Source organism: Chlamydotis macqueenii, chromosome 24 (genome assembly GCF_036417535.1).
Source record: "Chlamydotis macqueenii isolate bChlMac1 chromosome 24, bChlMac1.mat, whole genome shotgun sequence".
Classification (NCBI taxonomy): domain Eukaryota; kingdom Metazoa; phylum Chordata; class Aves; order Otidiformes; family Otididae; genus Chlamydotis; species Chlamydotis macqueenii.
Window position 1 is genome coordinate 5,056,569 of NC_141579.1, and position 14,543 is coordinate 5,071,111.

Genomic DNA, 14,543 nt, shown 5'->3' on the forward strand with positions numbered 1-14,543 from the left:
CAATCTTCTAAAGAGGGAAAAAGCAGAGAAGAAAGATAATCAGAAGCCAAACAGAGGCTCCTATTTAAAGGAATATTTTCCATCTTTTAAAGTATCAAGTGGAATAGAAACATAGAAAGAACATGCCTAGCTTCAGACAACTGTGTTATTCATGAGTAAATATATGACTGCTTTTTGTTCTGACAGCTACTAATTACACTCTTGAAGTGAAGTACCTTAGTTAGAAAGCAGTACCCAATTCCATTAACTTTAATCCTCAACTGTTGCTGTGGACACCTCTACAGTTCATTTAGTCAGAGTTTTACTAGATACCAAAATTAAAACTGACATTTCAACAGTATGCAGGCAAATATATATTGCACTTCACTTCATCCTTCATTCTTTCTTAACAAAGGTATTATGCAAACTGACAAAAGTTCAGAGAAGCCAGAAGAAAGTTTACTAAGTGACTGGAACAACTAATTGGAGGTAAGATGAAAAGAAGGTAATATAATGGCTTAGCTAAAAGACAACTAATGTTGAGGGTATGGTAACCTTTGGAAGAAGAAAGTAGATTACTTTGCATAGTACGTGGAGCTTACTTACTAGATATGGAATTAAATTAAGGAGAGGAAAAGTTAAGCTGAATAATCAAGGGCAACTTTGTGACAGTAAAAGAGCCTCCCAGGGAAAGCTGGGAAAGATCCATCACTTGACACACTTAAAATAAGACAAAACAAAGAACTGGGAAATTATGTAGGAACAATTCTGTACCCCACCCCAGAGAGAGGACCAGCAGGTCTCTCCTGTCATTCACTTCTATGATCAACCTGACAAAGACATTTCTGAACTACAAATCGGAATTTTTAAAAATACACAGTGCTCTGTGCGATTTGTTCCTACATCTCTATTTTTAAGCACAGTTAGAAAAAACTTACTTTTCACCAAAAGCCTTTCTCCAAAATTCTGCAGCATCTGCCTTGGTGATCCGGAACGTGTCTCCCTGGAAAAGGCCGCTTGGGAAAATACCTTTCAGTTCTGCCAGCATATGGCTGAATATCAGGGATAACTTTGTCAGGTTACGCCTACAAAGGACCACAAAACCAAACATTTCTTTTAGAAAAGACAGACATGGTTTAGCACTCTGAACAAAAGAGAAATAGTACCTATTTCAATTCAATAAGTATCCCAGCCTAGAAAACTCCTCTTATTTGGGACCACCTTTCAAGTATTTACCCAGCATTCAGAACACATCCACCACATGGTACTTACCAGCAAGGTCTGCATTTGTCAAGGCATTTTCCACACTGACTAACTTTGCATAACCTCTTTGAGGAGGGCAGGTCATTTCTAAGGCAAACCTCCCCAAGGAAATACATTCACAGAAAACGGCCAGAACCAATATTCAGACCACACATTTTAAGTAATAGCATAATCGGAGCGAAAACCTCATCAGACTCCTTGCTCTTGGGCCTGAAAACTCCTTATAAATAAAACTACTACTGCCTTGGGTCATGTAAGCTGAATGTCTTTCCAAGTCTCCAGAGGGTCCCAATAGAGTTAATTTTCTCAGACAGTATCTAACCAATAATAACAGGCCCAGCTCCCAAGGGAAGGTCAAAACACCTGTAGTTTTTTTTTCTAAAATGGTAATAACTTACACACAAAACCTTGGCAGCCAGGGCGCTCAACCACATTGTGATTTGAACTACAAATTGGTACCTCAAGTCCCTTCTCTGCCTGACTACACTCACATATCAGGAACACTCTGGTCCATCAGGGTATGCCCTTTTCTAAACTGCAGAGGACAAGTGGGAGAAAAGGAGAAGAGATATTCCCTGCTTCAGATTTAGTCAATGTGGAAAAGACTTCCAGAAATAGAAGACAGGAGGACTACTGCCTAGCAGAGAGGATACAGCAGCACTGGGAACATTTTGGGGTACATGCTTAACAAGAAACTAGCATTGGATTGACAGAAAATTCCAGCAGTACAAAGTACAGCCAAGGACTGCTTCTTCCCTCCTTGTAGTCTTAGCGACTAGGTTAAGGAAGTAAGCTCTATGTTGTAGCTGTGCTATGCAGAAATAGAGCTAGCTTAGCTACCTCAAAGCATCAACGCCTGAAGCAGCACAGGAATGCCAAAGAAAGAATCTTCCTACTTAGGAGTGAAACAATAGTACTATTACGCACTAGAGAGGTCACCATCTACTCGTAGATGGGGAAAAAAACCCAAACTATTCAATAGTGGCACCTCCTTCTCACATTCCTTTATCCAAAGGATGACTCTCTTCTCCTCCTCTCCATTACATGCTCCAGAAATAAGAAAATGGAGTTCCTGAAAAGAGACAGAGATATTTCTAGGCCAGAGGCTTTTTTTTTTCACCCCCACATCAGATGAACAAAGGTAGAAGGAACTAGTTTCATGTGGGAAAGGACAACTTTAAGTTATGTCAACAGACCAGAGCTGGTCAGAAGACTGCATCAACCTCCACGGCATTGCACAGACTCAGTTATGACACTGAGCAACAAATTATTTTGCAGACTGCAAAATACCAAACCATTTAGAGGGAGGCTAGAAGCATCCTCAGTCACGCTGTATTTTCTTAATGCCTTGTTTTCCAAGCTCTCATTAAGTATGTTACTATCGTAGTGTACCATCTCCCTGAAGAAAGCTGGTTTTGGCATCAAACTAGGCTCCCCCCAGGCTTCAGCCTTTCATCAATTTCTACTGTTCTGGTTGGATTAGTTCCAGTTTATTTAATCTTGCACATTTTTCAGATAGCACTCGCTGCAGACACACTATTCCTAGTTGAAGTATTTATCCTGTTAATCTGCCTGACTGCAGAACTGACCTCCAGCTACAGGAGACAGGTTACTGCCTCCAGTCTTTTTGCAAAAATTCGCTGGACACTTGGGCTTAGGTCTTCTAGCTCCATGTCATACTTTCAGAGTCTAAACTCAAGTGGAAGTCACTTACTTTGCTTGACATATATTCTACTATTTATTCAGTTCCACATGAGTCCTTTCTCCATGCTATGATACAGTCTGGGTAGAGTAGAAGGTACACAGGACTCAAAACCATACACCTTTTTTGACAGTAGTTCTCCTCTCTTACCCTTACTTACACAGCTACATTTTAATTTGTGTCTCAGCATGAAAGCTGCTCAAAGTGTTTACAGAAGGTGACAGCTGTACAGCAAGGTATCCTGTTTTTTATCATTTCATACATGTTCAGTAACAGGTGCTCAAGATCAACCAGAGTAAAACCATGCAGATGCTCTTCTGGAGGTTGCTCGATTCAGCAGCTCTCTATTGGATGTGTTACTTACTCAAACTGTGTGCATTTTACAGCAGCTATACAATTTGGTGGTTTGATTCTACAAACACAGCCTGAAAAGCTTTGCTGTTCACCACTCTTTGTCGGTTAACTGGCCTCTGCAGAGCGGGACTGTCACAAATCCCCCTTGCCTTACTAGTGCATCAAAATCTCCAGACACTGTGCTGTTACAGCTTTGTTGTACCTTTGCTACTGCAATTCCCCACCTTCTGCTTTTAGAAAGGTTTATAGAGCATGTCTTAAAAAAAAAAAATAATAAAATAAAATCTATACAGGATCCTGTATGTAGGAAAAACAGAGCTGTATCAGAACAGTGAAGTAATGGCTTTCTATGTGACCACAATCACATTTACGAAGATCGGTGTATTGTTAAGTAATGCCAAGCTGTGTATCCCCCCTTCCAGTAGCAGATAAGAAATGCTGCATTCACCAGGGGAAGGCTCAGAATCTGAGGCACAGCCACTGGCTAATCCTACAGAGGAGATAATTTAACTGTAAACTCACACCCCAGCTCCCTCCCTCCTTCAGGTCAGTTCCCACCATATCCCTGCAATGCCTTTGGCGGACAAACACTAAAAAACCCACACATCAGAGGTTCTAGCTGCAGAGCTTGGCCCCAAGCCCCATTCTGAAAGTCCTCACTTCCAGAAAGTGACAGAAAAGATGACAGTTTATGGTAGTGCAAGGGAAAAAATGCAAACACCATGTTATTATGAATAATTTAATCCATCTACAACTCAAGCAAAAAAGAGATGGTATTTGTTTTTACTAAGTTCATGAAAATGGAGGCTTGAGCAAAAACCGCTAATTATTTCGTTACACTAACGTGGAAGTAATTGGTAAGAATTAAGTTCTGAATAATTTCTTTGAAGGGTTAGCATGCAATATTTGTATGTAATCTTAGGAGGTAAAGTGGCATCTCATAGCAATGCATTCATGCCAAGTGACTTCTCCAAAGTTATCAATCCTAAAGCTGTTCAGGTATGTGGCACAAGCTAGCACTGGTTTGCTAGCACTCTTAACACTCGAAAAATCATGTTCTATTGTGAAAAAGTTATACGCATACTTGAAACTAATGTATGCAATATTTGCTAGATGGGAGGAAGGTCATTTCACGCATGTACCCTGCCCAGCACAGTGTGAAAATTTGAGTATGACCAGGCAAGCGCACTACTGCACTCCTGACCCTCAAAGAAACTGCTAAAGTGAACAAGTGCGCAGCTTAAACAAAGCAACGGTCAACACTGCAAGATGCCGAAGCGTAGTCCTGTGTCCAGCTGCTCACCACTTCTGCCTAAGAGCCTTCTCCCTCAGCAGAGTTTCAGGAAGCGCTTGCACTCAGCTGAGCACATCATTTCAGCGAGAAAAGAACTTCCACAGGCTTAAGGATGGATACATAAATGATTTTTACATACACATTGAGGGATTCTGTTTCCAAAAAGTTCCTAATACCTGAACATTTTCAATTCTTAAGGTTATCATCCTTTTTTAATAGTCAGCTGTATCTTAGGTAACAGGGAAAACATAGGAAGGGAACATAAAGAGCAGCAAATTGCAGAGTATTTTATGTTCATAACTAGCTTTTACACGCAGCAACTAGTTACCAAGCCTGTGCTAAAAGGACAAACATTTTCTTTCAAGAGTGCATTCCTTTAATTTACAAATGTGTAACTTGGCTTGTTAAAATAACATACACCAAATAAATGCTTACAATTACAGAGAACATTTTTTTTTATTGGCATATCGATGTTTAGTGATTACGACTTTTATTTTTTGTAACACCAGCAACTGTCCTCATCCACATTGCTCCAAATAAACAGAAGCAAGAGTTCTCCCAGAGAAAAGGTAATATTTTCAAAGAACAGAACAGAAATTCCCAAGCGTTTTTGGCCACAGACCTCCAGCAATCTTCCATGTTTCTTATAGATGGTGATAGCCCTCTTTCAAACTTTTAGCTAAACACAGGAGTGAACATAAATACTGTCACCAAGAGTTGCACCAGAGGTATGCCAACCACAGTGTGGGAATCACCAACTTAGGTACCTAAATCCCATTGACAGACAGGGGAATTTAAACACCTGTCACATAAGCACTTTTGAAAACTTTGCCAGGACCGCAGGCCACATCAGTTGGCTCTTCCAATCTGTTTGCAATCGAGCTGAAGCCAACACCTGTACCAACTTCAAACAAAAAACTACAGCATATTTCTGTTCAGTGGTTAGCTCCAGAAACAGAGCAACAGCAGCAGTTTAGGTAGGATTTCATGTTCCTGCAAGTGCTTTCACCCATACATGCAAATATTCATCTTATTATTGTTAGACAGTGAATCCATGACATACATAAGTAGTGAAAGCTTAGAAAGCCAAATATTTTTCCACTCTATACAGTAACCAAATATTTTACTAAGAAACATTAGCAGTTCCAGCACGGAGGCAATATTCCTTCTGTACACACAATGTCAACAGAGAATGGTTTCTTTAACCCAGAAACATCACCAGAGCCTGCTGAGTTGCAATTACACTCATCTGCAAAACTGCGCTACCTTTACACTGACAGGCCTCTACAGATGCAGGTCTCAAGCAACCGTTTTGGAGAAGAAAAACCAGCATGAAGTAAGGCTGTTTCTTCAGTTACCCGCTGCTTATCAATCAGCTGGCTCTCCGAGGCTGGGCCAGACCTGCTGGCAGCTCTGCAGGCTGAACAGGCATGTTCCTTCATCCTCCCTTCGCTGCGGTTGTGCTACTTCCTTCCTGCTTCACGACTGGTTTTCCTCCACGCATCTTAGTGGAAGCCGAAAGGTCAAGCAGGAACTTCCATTTGCACCACAGTTCTTCGCTGCAGCCCCTCCACGGGCCGGGTCCCAGCTGAGTCTTCTGTTGCTGTTGCCTCCCCCAGGCCTATAGCAGAGTTTTCTTTTCCAGTTTCCTGTTTGCTAGACAAAAGCATTTTTCCACCCTACAGGCTCAATCTTGCAAAACCATTAATGGCAGAGGACGGTTTTAATCAGAACATTGCCTCTTTCAGCTACATCAACACGATTAGTTAAATTAATTCAAGTTATAGTCATATGGCACCCAATGTGTTTCACTACTAAAATGCCATTCTTACCTCAAGGCAATGTTAATACAGGGCTACCACTTCCGCCAGTGCCAGCTAGAATTTTTTTCATTTTCTACCAGTATTTCTCAACTACTTCCCAGCTAACTGACACAGTATAATTTCATCCCTCACGCATAGGAGACTGCTCCACTGCACGATTGTCACAATATTGTGCTCACATGCTGTAATTTGACATGCACATACTGTCACATCTGTAAAGCTCGTTCCATTGAAAGCATGCTACAAACATCGCTGTACAGAAGAATTAAGAGCTGTAACACAAGACAACCAACTACAAAATGCTTCACTTAATTATTGTATTTCTTATATATGACCAGATTTTCAAAGGGATTTTTGTTTAAGGGAGCATGTCCCAAAAATGCAGCTCACAACAAGAAATGCAATCTCACTGCACTGAAGGAATGACCTAAGAACATTTTTAAAGTATACTTCTCTATTCTTACGGAGAACTAAGGGAAAACGCATTACAGTGGATGTGGGAGTGTCTGACACCTTAGGACTAAACTCATTGACTGAAAGTTAGAGGCTCCTAGAACAGGGATGCAGTTTCTAACTGCTTCTGTCTTCACAGAATTGCAGAATTAACATGTTCACCACTTCCTTTCTTCAAAAGTTCTGCGTTTATTTGGTGAAAGACTTAAACTGGTGGCTTAGAAATCAGACGATTGCTCTGTTAAACTGAAGGAAAACACACTCTAAGCACTGTACTATTACTCACTGCTGCTGCTGAAAACTTGTATTTTCATAAACAACTCACAGTCCAGAATGGCTTTGTAGTCTTATGTCTCCAGTGACTCTCCATGTAAGTTTATGACACGCAGAGCTGCAAGTACACCGTAATTATTTCACTAGTTGAGTAATTAATGCTTGCTTTTCTGTAAATCACACCTCTACAACCCTATTGATGGGTAAGACTTCCTTCAGGACTTTGACATCTTTCTGAATATGGGATCATATCAAATTTTCTGAGGCAAAAAAAAAAAAAGTTTTTTACTTCATTTTACAGGTGAGGCAGCTGAAGAACAGAAAGACAAAGCGCTGGAAGTTAGAATTCATCTACAGAACTCCTAATGCCTTACCACATGTTCATTATTGCAGAGTACTATCCACTTACTAAGTACTACTGCAAGAAATTACAACTAAGGAAATACAAGTTTCCTGCCCTCTCACTTCTGGCGCTAATTTGTAATTACACACTTAACACCAGATGATGTTTAGGCGACAGAGTTAGCATCCGCCACAGGGGAGTGCAAGCTCCAGTACTTAAGAAACAAAACCCCAAGCCCACAGTTCTTGGGTCTTGCAAACAGCCAAACATTATTTTTCCTGTAACTACTTCACATCTTACAATTTGGTATTTTGAAGATTTAACAGCTAAAAAAAAAAAAAAAAAAAAAAAAGGTCTTTTAACAAGTCTCCAACAAGTAAATGCACCTTTCAGAAACCACAAAAGTGTGAGGTTATCACATAACATATGCTTTTCAGATGTTACAAACTATGCACCAGACATGAGCAGTTAGACCCAGTTTCAGCAGATAGGTGGCTGCACCTGGTTCTAGAAAGAACAACAGTATCTTACATCCTACTACTGCACTAGCAGGAAGTTCTCTACATGCTCTTCATGTTAACATAAAACTCTGGCCTTTGCATATAAGCAGTAAGTGGAAACACTTGAGGTGATCCCAAGATGTTTTTTAGAACTCTGATACAGCTTCAGAGTCCTCTACACACAGTAATCTGTTTTAAAAATAGAAACAGCGGAACTACTTTCAACAGAACTTGCAACACAGGAAGTGAACGAAATTCTGTTTAACTAGTACTGGCTCAACAGAAGTCACCTTACAAAGTTAAGCTGGGCCACTGCTCTGTAACATTTACTGCACTTCCACAGGACAACTAACATAGCACACTAACAGCAAAACAGATATTTTAAAATCAGCAAATTAGCCGCTTGTACTACAGAATTTTACAGCATCAGCTAATGCTACATTGATTTTGCAGATTAGTTCATCCCATCCCTCTTTGGAAAAAAAAAAAGTAACAAACACATAACATGTTGATCACCTCTTGTTAACACGGGGTTCAGCTCCAAACATACTTCTCCATTTAAAGAACTACAGGCTTCACTGTTTCATGCTTTGTAGAGCTATAAAACCAGCTGGTTAATCCTGCAACTTCAAGACTTAATTACTAAAACAGCAAATTAGGAACGGGCACACATAAATCACCAGACTAGGTATTTCTGTCCATTCCTTGTCCATTACATATTCAGGCTTGAATAATCTCAATGCAGACTAGCACTGTTGCCTGCTCTGCAGAGGAGCTGGTCTGCATCGGTGGATGCCGTGGGTACCTGGCTAAGGATATCAGCTCATACACAGAACACACGTTAACCCCATCTGGAAGCTAACCTGCCATGTTCGTAAGACATTGCATCTGAGCCAGCCCCCATGAAGTCAAACCAGAAATGACTGCAACCGCTGCTTTAGACTCTTATCCTGTTTAAGAACTACAACAAATCTGTGTACAACTGTTGCAACTGTTGTGAAGTTTCTCCTCTACGCCCTCTCTCCCTCTTTGTTACCAATTAACTACATCTAGGGCCAAAAATGCAATAGTTAACTAGTGAAAGGCATTCTCTGCATGCAGTATTTCCTTCCATTCTATTTTTTTTTTTAAATGGTACCAGCTGTAGTTTTCAAGGAGCAAGAAATTCTATAGGCTAATACCTTGATCAGTACTTTAGATATTACAGGACAGAAATATTACACAAAACATACACTTTTCTTACAGCCTTCTGAATCCTAACACTTTTCAACTAACATATATATATTTAAATACCTTCAGCTGTCTGAGTAGAGCATGCTCATCAGTGTGAAGTGCCGCGCAAAATATACTGCAGGCCACAAATGACCAGAAAACTTTGGCATACTCACACTGTTATGCGAGTGGATGTGACCGATCTGAAGCAGAATGGACACCACAGCCCAGTGTGCTGACCAGAACAACCAACCTACTTAACTTTAAAGGATCTGGACTTATTATTCTAGGCACAAATGATACTGTTATATTTTTAACAAGCTAGATTTCTTTCAATGTTAAGAGGCTAAAAATCTACTTATTTTCTGGATTTAACTATTATAGAAAGCACTTTAAAGAGAATAATCAATTTGATATGATTATGGTCTTCAAAGAGCTCGACACATACTCAAAGAATTGACAAAATAAAGCATAATTTCTCTCCTAGGTAACAGATTATTTTACCAGATTCAAGGGACTACACAGCAAAACAATATTCATTGTACTTACATTTAGGTTCTCTGCACTGAAGCAAAAAGTTCTATTTCAGGGGCTACTTGCCACAACGAAAGAGAAAACGAAAGCACAACAGCTCTGTTTCTAAGTCAAGGAAAACTGTATTTCACACTTGATCTTCAGCAACCTCAAAACTGTCTTGGGTACTACACCACCACCGGGGGATTCTTTGGCAGAAGCTTCATTGCCAGCTTGCATCCTGTCAATATACTAAACCCAGGATATTTTGCAACATACATACTCCAGTAAAACACAGAATTCCAGCTTTTGAAGCTTCAGGCTCTAGGACTGCAGCTAATGGCAATACTTGTCCAGCCCATAAGCTGACCTGCTGAGTAGTTCGGCAGCTCTCCACTTTCCCCTCTCACCATACTCCCTTACCCTCTGGAGTAATTTTACAATCCTTTCTACAGGTGGGTAGCAGTCAGCGAGTCACATTACCTGAGCCAGGTCCGGGAGGGACATAACTGAGTGCCATCTGATTCACCTTCCAGACACAGAAACAGGGCAAAGCCAGCAAGTTCACAAACCAGCACCACAGAAAAATACTGCTTCAAACTGCTGGGAGGCAGCTGGCCTAACTTTGTTCAGTACCACCTAGCAAGATGAGGGGCTTTTTCAACACTGTCTTCTTTCACCCACCAAAACACAATCTGTTCTCTGGCTGAAAGGGCCATGACTGCAGACTTCTTCAGATCAACAGAAATACAAAACATGGCATCTTGGCCCTTAGTTCACCCAAGAAACATGATACGGTTGCCAAGCAGCAGTAGCATGTTTTTGCCAGCATCGAGAATCTATCCACACTTCAAGTGATAATTACTACAAAATAAGTAACACACTTGCACTTCCATCCACAACACTAAGTCCACAGAGCTAGTCTTCCATAAAACTCTACAGTTCTATAGGCTCTGAAAGCAAAGAAGAATAAAAATCTTACTTCCTTATTACGCAATAATGTGAAAGCTCACATTTGTCCACAAATTGATTTTCAAGACAGTGGCCCAATTTTTGATGGAAAGAAAATTAGAAAAAATGCAAGCTTATGCCAATTATGCTAAGCATTACTTATGTTCCACAACTATCACCTAAACTAGCAATTTAAAGCCAAATTAAAAAGAAATCATTCACATGCCTCTCTCCAACAACATTTAAATGATAATGGGTAATAAGCAGTTAGTTAGTGTTCATATGCTGGAGCCTGGCAAGGAAACCTTTCTTGTGGGCAGCTTTGGAGCTGTTCTTTTATTTAAGATGTTCTAATTTAAATGCAGATGTAGGCTTCACTCTAAACTTTTTAACTTCACTTTAACTTTTTGTTAAAAAAAACCCCTCTTAGCTGTATTAGAAGGAAGTGACAGAAGGACTCACATACACCACATACCATGAGTTCCACATTTTCTACTCTCTCTTTTTCACCTGAGAGGAGCGTGTGCAAGCACTCTAAAATATGAGTTTAAAGCACTAATACCCACCCGCCACAAGCTTTTCTGGTTCATGGCTTAGCACAAGTGTTTTCCAACTTTTTCCTTTTTAAAATCCAACTTTCCCCCCCCCCCCGCCCTCCCCCCCCAAGTAATTCTTCATGCATTTCCTTTCCTTAGAGATATGCATGGTCATTTCCAGTAGATATTAAATAGTGGTAGCTTTTTCCTGTGTAAGTGAGTAAGTCTTTGCTTTGGAGGTAGAGAAGAATATGAAATTCTGCTGAACCAGCATCCCATAAGGCTATTGTCAGAAAGACAACAGGTAAACATGGACTAGCTTCGCAAATCTCTTTTGCAACTCCATGTTACCTGGAGAAGGTTTATGATATTCCCTGCCTAACGGCATTTTCTCCTCTACAGATAAGTTAGTTTTATTTACTGGGTTCATTAATAGTTTGTTTTCCAAAGTATGCAAGCAGAACTAGTAAAATAACTTGTACTATTTCTTAAACATCCAGTACACATCCTGAGTAATTACTTCTCCTCAGTCGTCCACCTAACCTATACCCCTCCAACGTACACAACTGCATTCTCGTGTTGAAACCTTTGCAGTGGTCCGATTTTTTTTTTTAGAAAATAAATGTTCTGAATATTCCCTTAGAATAGACTGTTTTAACATAACAGTAAATTTGATTCACTGGTGAAAAACGGGCTCTTCAGCCTTTCACAAGTAACAGACAATCCCTATCCCTGTCTACGGATCAGCAAGCTATTATTCTGTCCTAACATGTGAAGTATAATCTATTTACACAACTGCAAAAAAAAAAAAAAAAGCTGCTGCAATAAGTAATTTATGTAGTGGGGAAAGCTGATGAATGACAGCTTCTCTGTGCAAGTAAGAGAAGTAAAGAGAAGTCTGGAAAAGTAAAAGATTTCTGCAACAGAAAAAAAAAGTATTCCAACATAACCACTGAGCCTCTAAATTAAACTGGAATCAAGAGCTTAGGTGGGTTTGGCACGTTCAGAGCAGTTGTGGCATTAGCATTAATGGCACTATCAATCAACGGAACTATTACCTTGTAGTAAAAAAAAAAAAGTATGTTTAGCCAGTTTTTGTTATCACTAGTTAAAAAGTAAACTCAAGAAATTCACAGTCTTTGCAGGGTCAGAGAAGTCACATATTTAGCACTATAGGCAGCACAGCAAGCTACTCAGTGCTAAACAGGTGTACCCTTCTCCTTTCTATATAGACCTGCTAAGTAGCCTCTACAGAATTTCTTATTGCATTTTCAGGTATAGAGGCTCCAAATGTAACCTCTGAGCATTTTTTTTTGTTTTTAAAACTCCAAGAGACAAGTCTTAAAAGGCTTTTTGCATTAGAAGCCACTGTGGTTCTATAAAGAACAGGAACCAACAGTTTTGGGAAAGTACATAACCGCAAGAACACCTGCTAATTACTGCAGCACAGCCAATTATTCAGTGACTTACCTTTACCTTACTGCAAGCGTATGACAAAATATCCAGAATTATTAGCTCTTGAAATACTATTTGATTCCAATATCAAAGCCTGCAGATGTTACCATGTTATTTTACCAGATGCCCAAATATATAATTTGTTTTCAGAGGTCAGCCTACCCATTAGCAAGGACAACCCAAATAAACTCTTCAGCTGTCAAAACTCAGGAGCAATATAGTATCTCAACTAAAAAGCCCACACCTACTCAGAATTCACCAAGTTGAATCCAATCTACTTGCTAAAACTCAGTCTTTAAACAGTAACTAGAAGTTACTGAAAGTACTTGTTAGTCAGGAAGTGCATACAGAGCTTTGAAAACACCCTCCACAACATTAATTTTTAAACAGATATGGAAGTGAGCTAAAGCAGAATTTAAACAGCATCTTTAAAGCTCTCCTAATAAAATGAGTTCTCTTCACAAAAATCACAGTATGAGTTCATTTAAGGGTAATAATTTCATCTGAAAAACTACACATCAAAATCCGTGTTAGAGACAAAACAGCTGTTACAGTCGTAAGCAAAGAAAGGAAGCCGTTGAGTGTTCATAGCATTGGACGTCACGCTAACTGTGGCGTTAGCCACAACAGGAGGATGCTTTCAGCACGCAGACCGTTAAGGTATGACACAGGAGAGCTGCACTCACTTTTAAGAGCTCTATGACTGCAACTGGTTTAAAACTGAAGGAACAAACACTCACCCACATCCATAAGCACCGTGAGCATTCACTCAAGCCTTTTCTAACCCTATTCGCAGCACCTCTGCTCCTCTACCGTAGTTTGAAAGTCAGAGAATACATCAAGGCACGTGTTCTTTTCACAAACACACCTTTAAATGTTCAATATGCAACTGCAATCTTATTTTGTACTCCTGGACTTTAAACTGCCTGCCTTACTGCAAACAGCATCCATGTTACACACCCACATAGTCTACTCTAAACACATACAAGATAGTCTACCAAACCACTCAATGCTAGATGGCACACATCTCGCAGCTATTATGAACTCTCAGAGCAGCACAAGCAGCTACAAGACACAGTGCTTTTCCACAGCTGTGCTCCAATTCTGCATTAGCCCACCTTGGATGAACACACTGAAGAATCTCTAAAGAGATGGAAAATAAATAGACAAAGAGTAAATTAGAAATAATGAAAACAGAAGGTTGACGCTTAAGTAAGCGAGACAATTCTGATCCTACAATCAAGAGATAGCTCAGTCATTTCTAATTACTGGTCTGTTTGCTAGTAGCAAACACCTGCACAGCTTCCACACTAGTTATGCAAATGTTAAAATAGTGCATTTGCTCTACATCAAGAGACATTTGGGGCAGGAAAATAAAAGCATACGCAACAGGAAACAAAATGAATGCTAAATCTGGAAGACAGGAAGAAAGAAGCTTCAAGGACAACAGGAAAAACAGTCAGAAAAAGTCAAGACAAAACAATTATTCAGTACACCAGATTAGATTTTTAAAGGCATGTTTCCAAAACACTTGAGACTAACATTAGCCACAAACTTGCAGGAGATGAAGAGCAAAATAGTTTTTTTCTTATATATACATACATATATTGACACACACTGCCATGAGCACATTTCTAGTGGATTCCAGATTCTGGTTATATTTGTTTGCTTTACAGGCTGTTGACAATCTTCCAGAAAGTTTCTCCCACACTTTGAATATTTGAATGCATTAATTCTTACAGAAGAAAAATATTCATATTTTTCTTCAATTCCTAACAAGGTGAGAAAATTTCCTAAGTTTATTCACCTTAAATTATTATACACATTTTAAATCTGAAGGGGTACTTACAGCAAAAATTCATTTAACTAATTTTCAGATGAAACAAATAGCA

The 14,543-nt window shown here is 39.6% G+C and overlaps 1 protein-coding gene across 1 annotated transcript in view; it reads right to left on the minus strand.

Annotated features, from left to right (window-relative positions):
* Window positions 1-14,543, minus strand: part of CBL (Cbl proto-oncogene) — a 40,923-nt gene that overhangs the window by 15,181 nt on the left and 11,199 nt on the right. The window contains exon 3 of the mRNA XM_086766255.1: window positions 918-1,064. Within this exon, the coding sequence (XP_086622381.1) occupies window positions 918-1,064 (147 nt within the window). The remainder of the gene's footprint in view (window positions 1-917; window positions 1,065-14,543) is intronic.